This window comes from Lemur catta, chromosome 20, assembly GCF_020740605.2.
Source record: "Lemur catta isolate mLemCat1 chromosome 20, mLemCat1.pri, whole genome shotgun sequence".
Taxonomy (NCBI): domain Eukaryota; kingdom Metazoa; phylum Chordata; class Mammalia; order Primates; family Lemuridae; genus Lemur; species Lemur catta.
In genome coordinates, this window is record NC_059147.1 from 22,361,583 (window position 1) to 22,384,683 (window position 23,101).

The 23,101-nt window shown below is 40.0% G+C and overlaps 1 protein-coding gene across 3 annotated transcripts in view; it reads right to left on the bottom strand.

Annotated features, from left to right (window-relative positions):
* Positions 1–23,101, bottom strand: part of TANGO6 (transport and golgi organization 6 homolog) — a 157,679-nt gene that overhangs the window by 88,064 nt on the left and 46,514 nt on the right. For all 3 annotated transcript variants that reach the window (XM_045533395.1, XM_045533397.1, XM_045533396.1), the window contains 3 exons: positions 19,072–19,206; positions 6,058–6,573; positions 3,212–3,269 (listed from right to left, as the gene is read on the bottom strand). In XM_045533395.1, coding sequence (XP_045389351.1) covers positions 3,212–3,269; positions 6,058–6,573; positions 19,072–19,206 — 709 coding nt within the window. The remainder of the gene's footprint in view (positions 1–3,211; positions 3,270–6,057; positions 6,574–19,071; positions 19,207–23,101) is intronic.

The window sequence follows — 23,101 nt, forward strand, 5'->3', positions numbered from 1 at the left end:
GAGAGGACACTACAGATAAAAAAGTCTGGCTATAATAACTTATTAAAGGATAGCATTTATTTATCACATTTATTACTGAACATCTCTTTGAAAACTGAAATGTGAAAAATACCCCAAACATATAATATACATTATGGGACTCTCAAGGACATATTTTAATTCCCAAAAAGAAGGACTTCCACCTTTTACCTTATATACTTGTCATTGAAATTTTTAAAAAAACAATGAGAATGCATTACTTGTATAATGATAAAAACAATGAAAAAAGAATATACAAGGACTTAAAAAAAAGGGGGAGACACTTAATCTTTGTCTGTTTAAGACTAAGTCCTCTATCTGTAAACTCTGTATGGTAACTGGAACTCTAACTTTGTATCTAATCCTCTAACTGAAGAAGTTGCTACTAAGTACCAGGGAGCACCTGCTAGAACAACTAAATCAATCACCACATTCTCAGAAGGAAGAAACAGAGATACACAGTTTTTCATAAAATTAACATTTAATTCACGGGGCATTTACTTCTTAGATTGTTGTGATGAACAGGTAATATATGCATCAGAAATTCCTAAGTTAGGCATCAATAAATATCTGTTTATTTAATTCCCCTCTAGTCTCTGCCTAGACTGCAGTGGGTGAAAATTTATAAAAGAAATCCAAAATATCAATTAATTAAGCAAAATATACACTGCAACTTCCACACGGAGCCATTTAGTCAGCCTAGAAAAGGAAAACTTGAAACACACACAGTCCCCACAACTACACGCTACTCAAACCACAACCAGGCATCCCTTGTACTGCAGGACAAGTGGCTGGTCTTGTCTGACCGGGAGTCCAGAATGGCTTTGTTCCTGGAGTGCTTTCGGCCTGGGCAAACTACACTGGTGATGCAGGTGGGAAAATGAATTTCTTTTCTTTCTTAATGGGAAATTCACCTAAGGCCTTGGCTTTTAAGTGCATGTTATGAACACCAAAAACATCAATTAGTTCAAACTTGTCTATCTGGGGGAGCTAAGAACAGAAATTATACCTCTACCTCCCATGTTCTTCATTGCCAAATTAGCTACTAACTGATTTGCACACCAATTAAAATTACTAAAAACAAACACAACACCAACAGTTGCGATTTTATAGCAGACCCTAGAGGCTAATGAGCTCAATGGGTAAATCAGCTAAGATGCTTATTCCAAACAGCAATGTTGCCAAATGAGAATGACATGCCACCACTTCCCGAAAACCCAGTCCTAAAAAAAAAATCAATGAGAAACATCTCCTTGATAGTATTATAGTTTCTTGGGAAAAGTGCAGGATGACTTATTTTCTGAGACTTACTAATTATAGGCATAGTAGGTTCTTGCTTCATTGATTTTATCTGAGTATCACTCAAGGCCATGTGGCCCCCTGGGTCCTACTGAGCCCCAAGGCCTATCTCAATTCCTGACCTCTTTGACCTCTCAGCTGCAGGTAGTTACTTTCTCTCTTGAAACCCTCCACTCTTAGGGAGTCTGGTCTTACCTAGTTGCCCTTTTACCTCTTTTGGGTGGTCATGTTGTCTCCTCTAAAGAATTCTCTTTTTGCTTTTTAACCTAATCACAACAGTTAAGCTAAAGTGTTTTGTATACAGTAGGTATACAATAGATGCTTGTTGAATAAAGAAAGAATCCCAAGGCCCAGGCATTCATCACTGTATGTTTTCCCCTCTGTCTGCTCTCTGAAGCTTCAAATACTAAGTCTGTATAGAGCATACCCAAATTAAATCCAGAAAGAACTAGCCAGTAAGAACTGCACGTGCCTCTGTGCCCAGTGAGAACCTTGCCTTTGGAAGGTAAACAGAACACACCAGTGTGAAGAACTGTATTAATGGTGTGAATTCTTTACCCCTCCCTACATCCATGCTCTTTGCTAAGTGACTTGGCAGTTTGTCCCACTGAAGCAAGAAAGTGTATTTCTCCACCTGTCTCCTTGGGCTCTGACAGTTTCAGCCCTCTCCTTTCTTATTAAATTTTATTATTTTTTTTTAGTAAGAGCTTTATTTAGCTATAATTCATATATCATACAGTTCACCCACTTAAAGTATATAACTCAATGGTTCCTAGCAGACTCACGAACTTGTACAACCATCACAATCAATTTCAGAACATTTTTATCACCCCAAAAGAAATCCCATATCCTGTAGCTATCACCCCCAACACTTACCCCCTTACCCCCAGCCCTAGGCAATCACTAATTTACTTTCTGTCTCTATAATTTTGCCTATTCTAGACATTCCGTATAAATGGAATCATACAGAATGTAGTATTTTGTGACCAGTGTCTTTCACTTAATATAATGTTTCCAGCATTCATCCATGTTATAGCATGTATCAGTTCTTAATTAATTTTTAAAGCTGAATAATATTCCACTGTACATATACCACATTTTGTTTATCCACTCATCAACCGATGGTTGTATGGGTGGTTTCCACCTTTTGGCTATTGTGAATAATGGCTATACCATTTTACATGCCCATTTTCTCCCCTTTTCAGAGATAAGAAATTAAAGCCCACAGGGCTTATAATTTGCCAAAGTCCATACAGCTGAGAATTGGGGGAGTGGGGAGATGCACCCATGTGGTCTGCCTCCAGAACCCCAGCTCTTAGCCACTATACCACACTGACAGAACCAGGGAAACTGAGTTAATTCTGACTTCTCATCACATCTAGGGAGAGCACCTAATTCTCTGCACCCTCTCTAGATTTGGAATCCACAAATTAATAGAGATGTGGAGAACAACAAAGAATCGTAAAAAGAGAAATAAAATTACTGCAAAAAAATTTTGATGAAAAAATATTATTAAATACCCTGAAACTCTTTTAACGTAAAGTGAGAACAAAGGTACAGACAGTAGTCAAGTAACATAAATGGTTAATGTAATAAGAGCTCATGTGTGAGCCATTCTTTACCTCCTTGAATTAGAAGAAATGGAATTTGATCTACAGAATAAGTAAACATTAATAAAAACTTCCTCATCACTATGAGACACTGAAACTCTAATAGGAACCATTTGGGAACCCTCCAGAATATTATTATTATGACTTAAAGTGTCCTAGTGAGCAGGCAGAAAGATGGATAAACTGACCAGCAGTGTTGTGGCTCTATGACTGTAGAGATTTTGTGCAAACATGACATAATCTTTGGTTCACAGACTCAAAGTCCTTTACCAGGACTAACTTACCCTGAATTGCAGACAGATATACAAAAGTGTCTTCATGTTCCAAGTTCTCCAAGAATATCTGGAACGACAAAATACAGCAATGATAAGATTCACAAAGAGCAAGGAAGACTTAAGAGACCCTCTTATCGGCAGCCTCAAAGAGTAAAATGCTTTTCTTCTTGTTTGTCTTAGCTAGAAGCCAGTCTGACTTAGAGTCTTATGGGGAAAATGGTATATATGCTTGAAGTCCCAGTTTTATAATAGTTACAAAAAGGGTAGGAATTGAGGGAGATACTTATATTCTTGAGGTAGTCAAGTATATATACCAGCAGTAGTTATGAAAACCAATGGAAGAACAATCCTCGACATTTTTCCACTACAGCCAAGGTGAACAACATTCCTACATATGGCATGAAAGCTACAGGCTGTGATAACACACAAGAGGCAAGGTTTGGGGTTATGTGCAAATGATGGCACATTTGCTGCAATCGGATCCTTCTTTCTTGCATTCACAAAGCATATGGAAACGCAAGTGAAACCGAGATGTTGTTACTGAGATAACTTTGAATCTCTTGTAATTTATTGTTTAAAGTCTTGCAAATTCCAGCACTTCAATTGACATTAGCAACAAATTACTCTCAATATCTCTCACAGTTTAGTAACCCACCAGGGGGTGTCAACTGCAGTGGGTTATTTAGTGCTTATCGAGAAGATACTACAGTGACATGTTAGGCTTAGGCCCCAACATGAGAGCCAAGAAAGACAGTGGCCCTGTGCCCATGTTCCTCTTGCTTGGTGTGTAGGGGAAGAAGGTGGTGTCTGCACCATATATAATGTCATGCCTTTTGCTGGCACAGAGATTCCTTTTTTTTTTTTTTTTTTTTGAGACAGAGTCTCACTCCGTTGCCCAGACTAGAGTGCCATGGTGTCAGCCTAGCTCACAGCAACCTCAAACTCCTGGGCTCAAGCAATCCTTCTGCGTCAGCCTCCCGAGTAGCTGGGACTACAGGTATGCGACACCATGCCTGGCTAATTTTTTTTTTCTATATATTTTTAGTTGTCCAGATAATTTCTTTCTATTTTTTTTTTTTTTTTTGTAGAAACAGGGTCTCACTTTTGCTCAGGCTGGTCTCGAACTCCTGAGTTCAAACAATCCACCCGCCTCGGCCTCCCAGAGTGCTAGGATTACAGGTATGAGCAGCCATGCCCGGCCTTCAGCAATATTTTAATGACAGCAAATTCTTGGCACATTTCTGTGCCTCAATTTTCTCATCTATAAAATGGGGGTAATACCAATATTGCAGTTGTTGTGAGGATTAGAGACAGTATCTGTAAGGTCTATGGCCTGGCTCAATAAACAGCAGTTATTACACAATCGGTTCCAATACTTTAGTGATTAAAAATAAATGTTTTTGATCAGAATGTAATTCTTAGTCTAATGGCTAAGGCATATAGAAGAGGTTGTTATCATTACCATCATCATCATAATTGAGGCCCAGAAAGTTGAAGTGACTTGTCCAAGAAACTGATCTGGGATGTGATCCCAGGCAGTACTCTCTAGAACCTTTGCTCTTTCTTTCTTTCTTTTTTTTTTAGAGACAAGATCTCACTCTGTTGCCCAGGCTGGTGTGCAGTGTTGCAATCATAGCTCATTGCAGCCTCAAATTCCTGGGCTTAAATGATCTTCCTGCCTTGGCCTCCTGAGTAGCTGGGACTGCAGGTGTGTGCAACCAAGCAGGGCTAATTATTATTATTTTTTTTTTCCAGAAATGGGGTCTTACAGGCCAGGCATGGTGGCTCATGCCTGTAATCCTAGCACTCTGGGAGGCTGAAGCAGGTGGATTATTTGAGCTCAGGAGTTCGAGACCAGCCTGAGTAAGAGCAAGACCCGTCTCTACTAAAAATAGAAAGAAATTAGCTGGACAACTAAAAATATATAGAAAAAATTAGCCAGGCATGGTAGTGCATGCCTGTAGTCCTAGCTACTAGCTAGGGAGGCTGAGGCAGAAGGATCGCTTGAGCCCAGGATTTTGAGGTTGCTGTGAACTAAGCTGACACCACAGCACTCTAGGCTGGGCAACAGAGTGAGACTTTGTCTTGGAAAAAAAAAAAAGAAATGGGGTCTTACTATGTTGCCCAGGCTTATCTCTAACTCCTAACTCCAAATGATCCTCCTGCTGTGGCCTCCCAAAGTGCTGGGATTACAGGTGTGAGCCACTGTGCCCGGCTTCCCCTTGCTCTTAATCTCTAACCCATACTGAAGTCAGAACAATTTCCACAAAAGGGAAGAGATCCCCAACTAAGCATATATTAATATATTACCCCAGAATTCTACAATTTAAAGAATGGCTTTTTCACTGTGATGAAGGGAGAAGGGGAGAGACCTAGTTCTGCCCAATGCCCCTCTCAAAAGGGACCCAGAGAAAACAGGTAGCTTACCTGGGCAAGGTCACATGCTCAACATAGACTTATTTATCACAAAAGGCATCTCCCATCTCTGGGAATTCGCTCATGCTGTCCCACCCACTCTCTTTCATCTGCTCAAACCCTACCAATTTGTTAGGCCATGTTAAGATCTAAATCCTCCAAAAGGTTTCAACTCTCTCTTTTTCTTAACTGCGCATAGCATTTCTTCCATGTGAAAACTTTGGCAGTTTGTTCATATCAATTGAGTAGTCTCATGTGGTCATCTAATCTTTCCTGTGTCTAAGTGTTACCTCCTCAGAACAATTGTAAGTTCCTGGAGGATGGTCCAGGACAGTGCTTGACACATAGTCAAGGTTCCAAAAATATTTGAGTTGAATTAATGGCTCCTGGACAGCTGCCCCTCTCCTAGCCCATGTGTCTTTGTAGTGTGTTCTACTTACCTTCAGAAGCTTCTCTTGCATCTCAAGGGCTTTTGCTTCTCTCTGTTCTATCCAGCGGGAAAGAGTACGCAGGGCAGCAGCCCGTGTTGGAATCTGAGGATCATAAGCTGATAAAAGAACCTCTTGGAGCTGCTCTGTGCTTATGCTCGCAGGTTTCTGGTTTGTCGTAGTGCTGGGCTGACTGACCCCCTTAGGAATGAATGGAGCACTTGACTGCAGGCCCATTTGGGCGGATTTCTCATGGCTTTGCTGTTGTTTGAGGTGGCTCTGAGCTACATCGGTGTAGCTTTCATGACTGGTTTGCTGCTGCTGTTCTATTCTCCCTTCTGGATCTTTTTTGTTCAGGGTACTGTGGGCGGCCATGCTGACAGCCTCACTGGCGAAGGCTCCGTGGGTAGAGATGGTGATACGGAGATCCACAGCGAGCTCCTGGATGACGGGGTCAGGGTACGTGTTGGATACATTTTCCAACAGAGGCAGCAACTGCTTTAGGACAGCAAAATCACTTGATTTCAACTACAAAATGAAATAAAAAACTCAAAATTAATATAGCAAATGTTAATATGACCTAAGTACCAGGGAACACATTCTGAGAAAAAGGGAGCAGGGATCAAATCTTGCTCATGGTGTAATCAGTGTATTGCCTTGGTCTTGTACTCAATAACTCTACTGAATAATTATAACTCATATTTACTGAACACTTACCATGTACAGGTTCTTTTCTAAGTTAAAGCACACATATATACACATTCATAGCCCTATAATATGATTACTTTTTTTTTTTGAGACAGTCTCACTCTGTTGCCCAGATTAGAGTGCCATCAGCCTAGCTCACAGTAACCTCAAACTCCTGGGCTCAAGCGATCCTCCTGCCTCAGCCTCCCAAGTAGCTGTGACTACAGGCATGTGCCACCATGCCCAGTTAATTTTTTTTTTTCTATTTTTAGTTGCTCAGCTATTTTTTTCTATTTTTAGTAGAGACGGGGTCTCACTCTTGCTCACGCTGGTCTCGAACTCCTAACCTCAAGCAATCCTCCCACCCTGGCCTCCCAGAGTGCTAGGATTACAGGGGTGAGCCACCACGCCTGGCCTGATTACTATTAATAACTGCATTTTAAACATGGGCAAATTGAGGCACAAACCAGTTAAGTAATATGCCCAAGTTCACAAACTGGAAGATAGTAAGATGTGAACTCAAGAAATCAGGATCAGGCTGGGTGTGGTGGCTCATGCCTGTAATCCTAGCATTCTAGGAGGCTGAGGCACGCGAATCATTTGAGCTCAGGAGTTCCGGACCAGCCTGAGCAAGAGCAAGACCCCGTCTCTACTTTAAAAAAAAAAAAAAAAAAAAAAAAGAAAAGAAAAGAAAGAAAGAAAGAAAGAAAGAAAGAGAGAGAGAGAGAGAGAAAGAGAGAGAGAGAGAGAGAGAGAGAGAGAGAGAGAGAAAGAGAGAAAGAGAGAAAGAGAGAAAGAGAGAAAGAGAGAAAGAAAGAAAGAAATTAGCTGGACAACTAAAATATATATATATCTATATATAAAAATTAGCCGGGCATGATGGTGCATGCCTATAGTCCCAGCTACTCGGGAGGCTGAGGCAGAAGGATTGCTTGAGTCCAGGAGTTTGAGGTTGCTGTGGGCTAGGCTGACGCCACGGCACTCTAGTCTGGGCAACAGAGTGAGAGTCTGTCTCAAAAAAAAAAAAGAAATCAGGATCAAAGCCCACACTCTTACTCAATACCCTACATAATCTCACTTGAAAGAATAAAGCGGTTCTTAATTACATGATCTAACCATGGCCGGTCAGTGTCCAAGCACCATAGAACTCGAAAGGATTGGGATGCCAATTGGAGAAGGGGATTTCTCTAAAAAAGTAGGAGTTGAAATTAGGCAAGATTTTATTCTTTACAGAAGCTTTGTTTGAATAATGTCATATGCCTTACTAGAAAAGTACATATGTAGTTAATGACAAATAAGAATCAACAGTAATACTTTTCTGTTTGAAAATACTAGAGAAATTATCACATGAGGCTTCATTAGGCCCTGAAAATTTGAAAACCTCAAATTTACTACTTAATGATTTACTTACTTCATTATCCAACCAACCAATTAACCAATTAATACAACCATTATTAATTAACCAATTAACCATTTTCATAGGACCTATTTAATGTTTTCGTTTTACTCTATAAATCTAAAGAATTGTTATTGTTCATTGTCCTCACCACTACCTTCCAAGTAAATGCAAATTTGAGGTATACGTCAGGTTTGTACCTGTAGAATTTCACCACATATTCGGATTTTTTTTTTTTTTACACATTTAGAAACCAATGAGAAATCAAGATAAGATAGAATTTCTAGCTCTGTAACATGTTAGTTTATCTTCATGTGTAAAGTGATTGACTTTGTGATGTTACCACATCTTAAGAGAAGAAGAGGGTATGTATGTACACAGTAAAGGTATATGTTATCTAAGAAAAGGGTCAATTTTTTCTGGAATCTATGTGGCACAGAAAAATACATTTTAGAACAGTTTTACTAGTGTTATCATTATGCTAAACTTTATTCACTGCCTCTGTTGTATCATGGACTTTTTTCTTTTTAAGCATCTGAAATGAGAATATCTGTTTCTATCTACAGTCTATTTGGCCTATTTTTCATTTCTATTGTATGTAACAATTTCTTCTAAAAAAACTACCAAGACAAATAGATCAATGGAACAGGACTGAAAGCCCAGAAATAGACCCACACAAATACAGTCAACTGAACTTTGACAAAGGAGCAAAGGCATTCCAATAGAAAAAAGACAGTCTTTTCAACAAATGGTGTTGGAACAACTGGCATCCACATACACAAAGACGAATCTAGACACAGACCTTACACCTTTCACAAACATTAACTCAAAATGGATCATAGGCCTAAGTGAAAGATACAAAACTATAAAACTCCTACGAGTTAACATAGTAGAAAATCTCGACGGCCTTGGGTATAGTGATGATTTTTTAAATACCGCACCAAAGGCACGATCTATGAAAGAAATAATTGATAAGCTGGACTTCATTATAATTAAAAACTTCTGCTCTGCAAAAGACACTGTCAAGGGAATGAGAAGACAAGCCACAGGATGGGAGAAAATATTTATGAAAGACATATCTGGAAAAGGATTGTTTAAGAGCTCTTAAAACTCAACAATCAGAAAATGAACAACCTGATTAAAAAATGGGCAAAAGACCTGAACAGATACTTCACCAAAGAAGATATACAGATGGAAAAAAAAGCACACGAAGACACACTCAATGTCACATGTCATTAGGGAACTAAAATTAAAGCAACAATGAATATCACTATACACCTATAAGAATGGCCCAAATCCCAAACACTGACCACACCACATGCTAGTGAGGCAACAGGAACTCTCATTCATTGCTGCTAAGAATGCAGAATGGTACAGCCACTTTGGCAGCCAGTTTGGCAGTTTCTTACAAAAACTAAACTCACTGTTACCATATGATCCAGCAATTGTGCTCCTTGGTATTTACCCAAAGGATTTGAAAACTTATGTGCACACAAAAACCTGCACTTGGCTATTTATAGCAGCTCTAGTCATGGCTGCCAAAACTCAGCAGTAACCAAGATGTCCTTTAGTAGGGGAATGGATAAGTAAACTGTGGTACATCCAGACAACAGAATATTACTCAACACTAATAATAAATGAGCTATCAAGCCATGAAAAGACACAGAGGAACTTTAAATGCATACTACTAAGTGAAAGAAGCCAGTATGAAAAGGCTACTTACTGTATGATTCCAACTATGTGACATTTTGGAAAAGGCAAAACTATGGAGACAGTAAAAAGATCAGTGGTTGCTAGGGGTTGGGGGAAGGGAGGGATGAATAGGAAGACGCAGAAGATTTTCTTAGGGCAGTTATTTTATGTAGCATAATGGTGGATACACGTCATTATACATTTGTCCAAACTCCTAGAATGTAGACCAACTTCTAATGTAACTGTGGACTTTAGGTGATAATTATGTGTCAATGTTGGTTCATTGATTATAACAGATGTACCATTCTGGTGTGGGATATTGACAGCGGGGGAGGCTGTGCATGTGTGGGGGCAGTGGGTATATGAGAACCCTCTGTACTTTCTGCTCAATTTTCCTGTGAACCTAAAACTGTTCTAAAAAATAAAGCCAATTAAAAAAAATCTTTTCTCCCTTAGTCATTTTGAGAGTCATCTTATTCAATGGGCAGCTTCTCTTATTCAATGGGCAGCTCCAGAGTCCAGGTAGGTGGACTCTGAATCAAACAGTTTATAAGGCAATTAAAGTTACACATTCTTTCACCTTGATAAACCTATAGATTTCCTACTATCAAAATAATAAGGGAAATCTAAGACTAGAGGTGCCAACTATTTGCTGGCTATGATATGAGCTATGATAGTGTCACCACACTCCAGCCTGGGCCTATCTCTAAAAAAAACAAAAGATATGGAAATGTGGATCTGTTTAAAAAAATGATGAATTCATCAAATTAATCACAGCCAACATAAGGTAAGGTCCATGAGGGCAAAAAGGCACTTGGTATATATTCATTGAATGAGTTAATTCTAAGACACTCTCAAACAATGTGGTATGATAGATGCAAGCACTGGGCTCTCGCTCTCAGATTTGGAATCAAGTCCCAGCCCTACTACCTGAGCCTCAAAGGCCTCACCTGTAGTAAAATGGGACTAACACTTGCCCACCTTGATTGGCTAACTCATTTCCCCTCTCCTTTGCCATCTCCCACTGGAAAGCTGGGTGCTCACTGTACAAGCCTTCCTTGCAGGTAAGAGTGGTCCCTATTTTGACCAATGAATATATAGGCAAATCTGTTGGGGAGTTTCTCAGAACACTTCTGTTTGAAGAGGACAGTTGTAACTAGCACCATCCTTTCTTCCTGCTTGCCCTGACCTCAAATGTAATTGCCTGGAACTATGCAGCCATCTCACAAACAGAACGCAATTAAGTAGGATCAAGAATAGCCGACATGCCAAAGTTGAAAAGACAGAAAAATTGATGACGAAGTAAAAAGACAAATATCTCAAGTCCTTGATGATACAGGAACAGTTGAGTTGCTAGACCAATAAATACCAGCAATTGCTTAACTGCAGGGTTCTTGTTAAGTGAGATTATTAAACCATATTTGTTTAAGCCACTGTTAATTGAGTTTTTGATTACTCGTAATAAATACATTCCTGATAATACCCACCTAGTAAAAGATTAACTGTGAGAATCAAATGAAAGAAGAATTTTTTAAGCTGTAAAATCTTACACAGATGCAAGAAAACCAAATGGCAATCACAGTATACAAAGTTCTTTCACAGACTTTATGCACATGGTGGTTAAGTAAAAATTTATTGTCCCTGTATTACGTTAAGAACACTAGAAAGGTCTCAAAGAAATAAATCAATCTTTGTACTTATAATAGCAATGTACTTAGCTCCTCCCTAGTCTCAAGTCCTAGAATGTACCTAAAAAAGAAGTTGTGTGAAACCTAGAGTAAAGCCTAAGATCATAGGAAAAAATACAATGAAAAAATAATAAATTATCATAAAAGTTATATTTTGGAATGTAATGATTAAATCTTTATTTAAAATTCATCCTTTAATATTGATGCCTGCCATTGATGCCATAGTTGTCTTCTGGTGGTCCTGGAGGATTCTGGACCTTTGGAAGCATTAGAATCAATGCTTCTAGTGATTTAAAAGAGATGAAAACCTTTTTCACAGGCCACTGGTGTCAATCGTAATCACTTTGTAGAAATTATATAAAGCTCTGAAAATCTTTAATAATGTGTACAAATGAACACAATGAAGACAACTCCAGAAAGAGATGGTTTAATCTCAAAAGCAAAAAGAGGCTGAGCATGGTGGCTCACACCTGCAATCTTAGCATCCTGGAAGGCCAAGGTGGGAGGATCACCTGAGCTCAGGAGTTCAAGACCAGCCTGAGCAAGAGCGAGACCCCCGTCTTTACTAAAAATAGAAAAATTAATAGTGGCACATGCCTGTAGTCCCAGCTACTTGGGAGACTGAGGCCGGAGGATCGTGTGAGCCCTGGAGTTTGAGTTTGAGGTTGCAGTGAGCTAAGATGACTACCTAGGGCGACAGATCAAGACTCTGTCTCCAAAAATAAAAATAAAAAAGGCAAAAAAGAATTAGAGGGGTCTTTAGTTAACTGGAAGGTCAAAAGGTCATTTTTAAAAAGTAAAATTAGAGGCACTGTACTTTCCACCTGAGGGCTTTTTTAGCCAGTTTAATCACCTACATATAAGTGATTGAACCTTCCCTCCACCTTAGGGAAATTCTGAGAAAAGTCTAGATTACCTAGTGGATAAGCAAGCAAATTCCTGTGGAAACAAGAAGTGTGGCTTTCTTCTTCCCCTTGCCACACATGACTAACATTTACAGCACTCCCTTGGGTGTACCCGGAGCTGAGGGTTGCTCACTATGGGTGAGGACAGTGTTTCTACACTTTTCAAAGCCCATGCCCTTTGGATAAACAAAAAATTCCAAGCCTTCTTAGTTAGAAATTCACCTTTCTTTTCTTCCTTTTATTCTTTCTTCCTTCCATTTATCCATCAATCCAAAAACTGTTTATTAAATTTGTACCGTGGTAGATTTATTAAATATGGCAGAAAGTGAGACATCTCTGAAGTAGGCTGCTTGAAAACAACAGTAATTAAGAATCATTGTCTGCTCTTTGAAGTTCTATAGAGTAGTCTGAAATACGGAAATTTTCCCACCCTGTTCTGTAGAACATCCATCTCTAGCTCAGTGGAGGAGAGAAAGGGCAGCATTCCAACAGGAACTGAGTCAACCACTGCACCTCGGTCAGCATGCAAAAGGTTTCCGTGGCTCTTCCCTCTCTCGCTTTCTTCCACTCTGCAGCAGACATCTAGTTTGCTTACCACTACTTCCATCCCAATCTCTAAGCATTTGGGAGGATTCTGATACACAAGCCAACAACACCTAAAACACACCTATGCTCAGGGTAACGTTTTTACCAAAGAGTCTGAGCAATGGCCTTTGGTCAAAAACACAACCTAAGCAGTGTAGAGTAACACCAAGCTAAAGACCCCTGGCCCTTTAGAGGAGAGATGTACCTTTTGTCTCCCAATAATGGACCCCCAGCCCAACAGAATCTAGATTTAAAGAATCAGAGCCCAGCTTTGAACTGGTAGGCTCTGCTGCCTCCCTGGAACAGTATGGTTTTGTTTTTTTCCTAAAGAAGTGTCTAGAATGGTCTGCTCAGCTTTGTGTAGCAGTGCTTTAGAGTTGCGGACCCCAACCTCCCCTCCATGGCCTGTTAGGAACTGGGCCGCACAGCAGGAGGTGAGCAGCTGCGGGAAGCTTCATCTGTATTTATAGCCATTACCCATCACTCGCATCACTGCTTGAGCTCCACCTCTTGTCGGATCAGCTGCAGCATTAGATTCTCATAGGAACTTGAACCCTACTATAAAGTGCGCACACAAGGTTGCACGCTCCTAATGAGAATCCAATGCCCGATGATCTGAGGTGGAGCTGAGGCAGTGATGCTAGTGCTGGGGAGCGGCTGCAAATACAGATTATCATTAGCAGAGAGGTGTGACTGCACAGAGACCATAATAAATCAATTGCTTGCAGACTCATATCAAACCCCTATCAGTGAGCGGCAAGTGACAATTAAGCTGCATCTGGTGGCAGGCTTTATAGTGGCAAGAGAGTTGATGTACTTCAATTGTACAGCTGCATCTGGTGGCAGGCTTTAAGTGAGAATCTGACACTTACTTTAGTCCGCATGTGGCCTGCCCATTACTTTATTTACCACTTCCATCCGTGCCTCTTTCCCAGACTGCACACTTGTCTCAGTCACGGTGTTGGTACGCCCACAGGCTAACTCAAGCAGAAATGAGTAAAAAACAAATGTCACTGGAGAGTTCTTTGAAGAGGACTAAAGACCCAATGATGAGACAGCAGAAGACTCTAAGACTGCCAACAAAATGAAAGCTGCATTTAAAGAAAATACCAAGAGTTCTACTTAAATTACAGGTTCATTGCAACAGGTGATTCACATTCACCAAGCCCGCTTTGTATGATATGTGGCGACCAGCTAGCCAGCAAAGCTATGAAATCTTCAAAACTGCTTTGCCACATGCAGACCAAGCACCCTGTATTAAAAGACAAGCCTCTGGAGTTTTTTGAAAGAAAATAACATGAACACTAACAGAAGCAATTATTAAAGGCCACCACTTCATCAAATGTGTCTGCAATGACTGCATCACTCCTAGTGGCTAATGCACTGCCAAAGCTAAGAAGCCCTGTTCTATCGATGAAGAGTTGATCCTGCCTGCTGCTAAGGACATTTGCTGTGAACTTTTAGGAGAGGTTGCAGTTCAAAAGGTGGCACGTGTTCCTCTTTTGGTTAGCACCGTAAGTAGATGAATTGATGAAATAGCAGAAGATACTGAGGTACAATTGTTAGGATTAATGAGTCACCATGATACGAAATCCAGGTTGATGAGTCTACCAACATTGACTACAAGGCAATGATGTCTGTTTTTGTATGATATATTTTTCAGGAGGATGTGTATGAGGATATGTTATGTGCACTTTTGTTGCCAACCAGCACCACAGCTGCAGAACTATTCAAGTCTTTGAATGATTACATATCAGGAAAACTGAACTGGCCATTTTGTGTCGGTGTATGCATGGACGGAGCAGCCATGACTGCACAGCTTTCTGGTTTCACTACTCGGGTCAAGGAGGTCGCTTCTGAATGTGCGTCTACGCACCATGTCAAACATAGAGAAATGCTGGCTAGCCAAATGTCACCTGAACTAAACAATGTTTTGCAGGATGTGATTAAAATCATCAACCACATTCAAGTATATGCCCATAATGCAAGTCTGTTCGTGCAGCTCTGTGAGGAGATGGATGCAGAGTACACATGTCTTCTCTTACACACAGGAAATGGCTTTCTAAACGTAGATCACTGGCCAGCGTCTTTGAGTTATGAGAGCCACTCCAGAGACTTCTTTTAGAAAAACAGTCACCACTGGCAGCACATTTCAGTGACATAGAATGGGTTGCAAAAATTGTTTATATGTGTGATGAACTCAATCTGTCATTTCAGGGGAGAACGACAATTGTGTTCAAGTCGGCAGATAAAGTAGCTGCATTCAAAGCCAAACTGGAATTATTGGGGCAACGAGTGAACATTGGGATTTTTGACATGTTTCAAACATTAGCAGAGATTTTGAGAGACTGAGCCAGGGCCTTCTTTCTCCCAGCTGGCGCATGACCACCTATCTCAGCTTTCAAAAGAGTTTGAGCATTACTTCCCAACCTCAAAAGACCCCTGATCTGGGAAGGAATGGATCCACAACCCGTCTGTGAATAGGCCAGGTGAATTCTTTGTCCATGCTAGAAGAGGACCAACTGATTGAGATCACAAATGATGATGGCCTTAAAAGTATGTTTGAGACAACTTCAAAGCTCCATACGTTCTGGATTAAAGTCAAGGCAGAATATCCTGAGATTGCCACAAAAGCACTGAAAAAAGCCTGCTTCCATTTCCAACATTCTATCTTTGTGAAGCAGGGTTTTCTGCAGTGACAGCAACCAAAACGAGATTATGGAGTAGGCTAGACATAAGCAACACACTTTGGGTGTTACCGTTTCCCATCACCCCCAGATGGGACAGTCTAGTTGCAGGAAAACAAGCTCAGGGCTCCCACTGATTCTGCTTCATGGTGAGTTGTATAATTGTTTCATTATATATTACAATGTAATAATAATAGAAACAAAATGCACAATAAATGCACTTAAATCATCCCGAGACCATCAACGCCCCACCCAACCCCCCACAGTCCCATGGAAAAACTGTCTTCCATGAAACTGGTCCCTGGTGCCAAAACGGTTGGGGACTGCTCTTTAAAGGACCCAGTGGACCCTGCAGCATCATGCAGAAATTGTTTTTTTTTTTTTTTTTTTTGAGACAGCATCTCACTCTGTTGCTTGGGCTAGAGTACCGTGGCATCAGTCTAGCTCACAGCAACCTCAAACTCCTGGGCTCAAGCGATCCTCCTGCCTCAGCCTCCCAAGTAGCTGGGACTATAGGCATGTGCCACCATGCCTGGCTAATTTTTTCTATATATATTTTCAGTTGTCCAGCTAATTTCTTTCTATTTTTTTTTTTTTTAGTAGAGATGGGGTCTCCCTTTTGCTCAGGCTGGTCTCAAATTCCTGACCTTGAGCAATCCTCCTGCCTCAGCCTCCCAGAGTGCTAGGATTATAGGCATGAGCCACTGTGCCTGGCCCAGAAATTGCTTCTTGAGGGAACAGGGAAAAGTTACTAATACTTTTACTGATGACTAGCCCTGAAATTTAGAAAATTAATTTGGAATTACGGTTGCCTTGGTAGCAGTCTTAACCCTATGCTTTTTCTAAATTAATTCCTCTTCCCAGATATAATGTTATAATAATCATCTTAATTACATAAATTACAAAGAAAAGGAAAAAAATGTTCAGATGCTGTTGGATTCTGTTTCATTAGCCAAAACAAGTCCTGATAGAGGTTATGTACAGTATAATGTTCTAGCCTAAAGCAAAGACCTTAGCCTGACAATGATCAACTGAAAACAAAATTGAGAATCATGACTTTCTTTTTTAATACAAAGACAAAAAAAAGCCAGCATTATAGAAGCCACTTATAAATCCATGAATCAAACAGGAAAAAAAAATTAATAGATCTAGGGCAAAAGTATAGGGGGTGACGTGTTTATGTTCACTTAACTAACTGCAAAGTCAGAGGAATCCAGGGTGTAATCAGTGAGTCAGGATGGCTCACAGAAAGGCAGGGACGGGCAAGGGATCCACATTTATATCAGTCAGATGAGTCTCTCTTAGAACACGACTAATGTACACAGCCGGCCCCGTACCAACAAGTTTCTAGAAAGGGAGATGGAGATTTCTGTAATCTATTTTCCATTTGGGATTTGGTGTGAAATGATAAGTGTTAAATAAAGAGAAGCAAACAAACAAACAAAAAAAAGCACTCTATACTAATGGAAACAAAGACTATTCAAATTAATACTTAACCAGAAAAATGAAAATCAATCTAGCCAACTAAATCCAATAACAATACATCTTAAGAAAAACTATTCCATTGGTGGCCAGGTGTGGTGGCTCATGCCTGTAATCTCAGCACTTTGGGAGGCCAAGGTGGGAGGATCCCTGGAGGCCAAGAGTTTGAGGCCAGCAAGACCTCATTTCTAAAAAAAAAACGAAAAAATTATTCCATTGGTGAACCCCTCCTTGCTAGTTCTAACAGCAGGGATATAATACGGCTCTAGAAACTGAACCAAAAACTTTTTTTAAAAATTACATGGGGAATATAAAATTAATCTACCAGGAGATGGGCTTCACATTAACAACAGGCTCAGATAAAATTCCTTTTCCTCTTAAGGACAGCTAGAGAGAGGCATATTCTTATATATTAAGAATCAGATCAGGCCGGGCGCGGTGGCTCACGCCTGTAATCCTAGCCCTCTGGGAGGCCGAGGCGGGTGGATCGCTCGAGGTCAGGAGTTCGAGACCAGCCTGAGCGAGACCCCGTCTCTACTAAAAATAGAAATAAAAATTATCTGGACAACTAAAAATATATATAGAAAAAATTAGCCGGGCATGGTGGTGCATGCCTGTAGTCCCAGCTACTCGGGAGGCTGAGGCAGTAGGATCGCTTAAGCCCAGGAGTTTGAGGTTGCTGTGAGCTAGGCTGACGCCACGGCACTCACTCTAGCCCGGGCAACAAAGTGAGACTGTCTCAAAAAAAAAAAAAAAAAAAAAAGAATCAGATCAGATTTGAATCCTCAAACTCTAAAATCCATTCCCAGAGGGTTCTCTACTCATTGCTAAGGGTTATGAGCAGGCTGATTTCAAGTTGGATTTCATAATACTTGCACTAAGCCTCTTCTGCTCTCTTGCAGTCTCCTAACCTAACATGGTATGTAATTAATAAGTCATGCACACATGTATGACCTAGCCCTTGCCTATCTTTTTCCCTTGCTGCCACTACTCTTCCCTTTGGTCTCTACAATTCAGCTATATCAGCCTTCTATCAGGATCTCAAGTATACCAAGCACTTTCCTGCTTCCGAGCCTCTGAAACATGATGTTTTCTTTAATAGGGAGAGCTTCCTCCATCTGCACTATACACACACTCAAATTCCTATTAATCCTTCAAGTCTTAGCTTAACCTTACACTTACTCAGTGAAATCTTCCCAGCCTAGGTTAGTTATTATATTCTCTTGGTACTTTCACTTCTCTTCAAGGCACTTCATTCAATTTTAAGTATATTTAGCGTCTCACTCCCTTACTGGACTATAAGCTTCATGAAGGTAGGGACTCTGTCTGCCTTGCCCATTGCTGTAATCTCTGCACCTTAGCTCCATAACTGGCATGCAACAAGTAGTCAATAAATACTGTTTAAAGGAATAAACTTAAAAATTACAAATTAAGTATGTAAAAGACATATACACTTCAAAGTGGCTGGAAGCAAATTTTAACATGCTATGTGATATGGTTGAACAATGGATCCTCTGCTACAATGGAGCTATTCAAAACAGATGGATCTTAGGCAACCAGCAGGTTACTAAGGATTTCCCCCTGACTACAGTAGTAGAAACAAGGGCTGCACTTTGGGACAATCAGGCCAGAGAATCAAGTATTATTTGCCTCAGATAGAATATGCCATGCTATATGTTTCCAAATCAAGCTTGTATCAGGTAGGAAAGGGCCCTGCCCTTTTGACAGTGAAGTCTATTCAGTTGACAGAGTGGAAATGGTATAACTGTCTTGTCCTCTACTTTGGAGAGAATTCTTAGTGTTCTATGTACAATATCCATTCTTATTTCTCCCAAGGGTATGGAAGAGAAGAAACATGCTTTTCTTTTCCCTCCATTCAAGTTTGGCTCAAGTCTACAACTCACCTGGACGGCTCCTCCTAGCATGACGGCCACCAGCCCCATGGACATGCTCAGTGTCTGTGATTCCACGGTACTCTCTGCCTGATGGGTCAAGCTCGCACATGCTCTCTGCAGTGTTGCTGCTACAAAGTCCACCACCTACCAAAGAAGGGAATTTAGAATCAGTGAGAAGAACAAAAAAAATTTCAAAATTCTCCTTACATCTTATTTCTATATGCTTATCTTCTTCCTCATCAACATGATGATAGTAAGAACCATCAAGAACAACTGCTACTGTGTACCAGGCATAATGTTGGTTTTTTTCCCCACGTTTATTGCTTCATTACAAAGAATACCGATGAACAGCCAGATGGAGAGATGGATAAGACCAGGTATGGGAGCCGGGGTGCAGAGCTTCCATGCCCTCTCTGGGCTAGCCACCCACCCAGCGCCTCCACATGTTCAGCAACCTGGACGCTCTTAAGTGTTTTACAAGCACGATCTCACTTAATTTTCATACCAACTCTGTGAAGTCGGTACTATTATCCTCATCATGAAATGAAGAATCTGAGACTTAAAAAAAAGGTTATTTGTTCAAGACCATTCAGTTAATAAATGAGAAGGCCTACTTATACTTTCCCACATGTTTTAATGTACTAATCTAATTTCCTTTACTTTTCATGAATTTTGCCAGGAAATTAAAGATGAAAATGATTTGTAAATCAACTCTAAATGGATCACAGACTTCGATGTAAAATGCAAAACTATAAAACTCCTAGAAGATAACAGTAGAAAATCTAAATGACGTTGAGTATGGTGATAATTCTTTGGATACAACACCAACACCAAAGGCACAGTCCATGAAACAAAGAAATGATAAGCTGGACTTCATTGAAATAAAAATTTTTTGCTCTGCAAAAGACACTATGAAGAGAATACAAAGAGAAGCCACAGACTGGGAGAAAATATTTGCAAAGGACATATATGACAAGGGACTGTTATCCAAAATACACAAAGAATTCTTAAAACCTAACAAAAAGAAAACAAACAGTCTGATTAAAAATGAGCAAAAGATCTGAACAGACACACCTCCACAAAGAAGATATACAGATGGCAAATAAACATATGAAAAGATGCTCCATATCAAACCTCATTAGGGAACTGCAAATTAAAACATCATGAGATAGGGACTGACTGACTTGATGAGGTAAAAAGAAAAAAAAAAACAAACATCATGAGATACCACTGCACACCTGTTAGAACGTCTGAAATCCAGAACACTGACATCACTAGGAATAGGAATGCTGGTGAGCATGTGGAGCAACAGGAACTCTCATTCATTGCTGGTGAGAATGCAAAATGGTACAGCCACTTTGGCAGATAGTTTAACAGTTTCTTACAAAACTAAACACACTCTTACCATACAATCCAGCCATTGCACTCCTTGATATCTACCCAGAGAAGCTGAAAACTTAAATCCATATAAAACCTGCACATGGTTGTTTATAGCAGCTCTAGTCATTATTGCTAAAACTTGGAAGTAACCAATATGTCCTTCAGTAGGTGAATGGATATATAAACTGTAGTACATCCAGACAGTGGAAGATTATTTAGCACTAAAAAATGAGCAGTCAAGCATGAAAAGACATAGAGAAGCCCCAAATGCATATTACTAAGTGCAAGAAGCCAATCTGAAAAGGTACATACTATATTATCTCAGCTACATGACATTTTGGAAAAGGCAAAACTATGGAGCCAGTAAAAAGATCAAGGAATGATTGCCAAGGTAGGGGAGAGGGAGAGAAGAACAGGTGGAGCACAGAGGATTTTTAGGGTGGTGAAAATATTCTGTATAATACTATAATGGTGGATATATGTCATCATAAATTTGTTCAATCCCATGGACTGTACAACACCAAGAGTGAAGCCTAACATAAACTAGGGACTTTGGGTGACAATGTGTCAATGTATTATAGGATCATCAGCTATAACAAATGTACCACTCTGGTGGAAGATGCTGCTAATGGGGGACATTATGTATGTGTGGGTGTGGGGGGTAAAAGGGAAATCTCTGTAGTTTCTTCTCAGTTTTATTGTGAACCTAAAACTGCCTTAAAAAAGTAAACTCTATTTATAAAAAACGATTTGTTGCTTTCTGGCCATCTCAGAGAGTCCTAGATCTGCTTCTCAAAAGGTTTCTTCCTCAGGGATTTATTTTCCTCTACATTTTAACAATCTAATTGTAGTAAGCAAAGAATAGGGTAGGAGGTGTTCAATTTTATCTAGAAGCCAGTGTCCTCAAACCATTTCAAATAAATGATCCAGAGTCATTTTTTAAAGTATAAAATATTTTACAGTATAAGATTATTTATATTCAAGATGTTACATAGCATTTGGCTAACAACTAAGCTTTCAATGGAATTCATTTGGTCAGCATCATTTTAACTGCGCTTGGATTAATCACCTTAAGAAGAAACACCTTTGAATAAATGACTACACACACACACATACACAAGTACGCACACACACATGAATATTTAGGATTAATGACTCAAAAGAGAGAAGTCATCTTGGAAATGGGAAGGCTGAGATAGGTCATAATAAGCCTCTAAATGCCATGCAAGCTTGCCTGTTTAACTCTCCGGACAAATCACATGCTGTGCTAGAATCTTTATTGCAAGCTTAAAGTCAGGAGAATGGCTTGTTAACACTTGTCCTTGGAGCAAGGCAGGAAACTAGAAAGGTTATTAAAAGTTCCATTTACTGAAATGAACAGTTCTGGTTATGGCAATTTTTACCACCCTCTCCAGGCCCAAGACTTCGCTGATACTAGAAGTTAAGGACATTGGACATTTCTAGGTAGAAACTGTTTCCATCTCCCAAGAGTTTTCTGAAACACTCCTTGTTTATATTTAGTTTCTACTTCAGCACAAGTATTGTCAAATTACTAGAATTAGTACTATCTAGCCTTCCAAATTTTTCTAAGTTCCTCTCCACTATATATATGTCTATATATTTTTAAATGTTGCAAAGTAGGTAGAATAATATTTTTTTTAAAAGAAACTTTGTATGTTTGCATGTATGTAAAAAACAATTGGGACTTGCTAACTGTAAAGTGAGAGCCAGCTGTGGCTCTTGTCTATGAAGTACCCTTTCCCTAAACATTCTTGTAACACCAAAACCACCCTACCCTACCCATTTGGACAGCAGCTTCCCACTACTACTCACTTCCTGTAATTTTGGTGGGGCTGCTAGCCATAAGAACAGGTACGTGACTAAAGCCTGTTCTAGAATTTATGCATGTTGCAGAGAGTGGGGAGAGACTTTCACTTTTTACTTAAAACTTTTTATAAAGGTACATAATTTAAAAAGCCAAATAGTCCTGAAAGTTTACCGTGAAAAACAGCAGTGCCCCTCCCGCATTTCTTCCCACCCGATTCTGGCTCTACCGAGGTAACCACTTTTAATTATTTAGCTGTTTAATTTAGTAATAACATTAAGCATTAACTCTTACCAGGCACCATTCTGAATACATTACAGGTATTAACTCATTTAATCCTCACAATAATCCTATGGGGATGTATAAACCTGCTGCCAAAATACTGACACCTGAGTGGAAGGGGGCTGGTGGCCTCACTGTGGTCAATGAGGATAATAGACTTCAACTTGAGCCTCTTATTTTTCAGTTTGCTTCTCTCACTCATGTTCTGAGTCCCTTGGGTTCAGTGTCTCTCAGGAATAAACCTCCTGTCTTTCGATGGGAAGAGGAGGTAGCTGTACAAAGTGGAGGTAGGAATGAAGGGGTCTACTGAACCCTACCCATGCTTTCCCGCTGTTTTAAGCTCTAAATGCAGCTCCATCTTTAGAGCTTATCTGATGCCTCCTGTCCTTCCAGGGTCCTGCAGTGTGAAGTAGCTTGCTCCTTTTTTCCTTTTCGTTTTGTTTTGTTTTGTTTTGAGACAGTCTCACTCTATTGCCCTGGGTAGAGTGCAGTGGCATCATTTTAGCTCATTGCAACTTCAAACTCCTGGGCTCAGCCTCCCGAGTAGCTGGG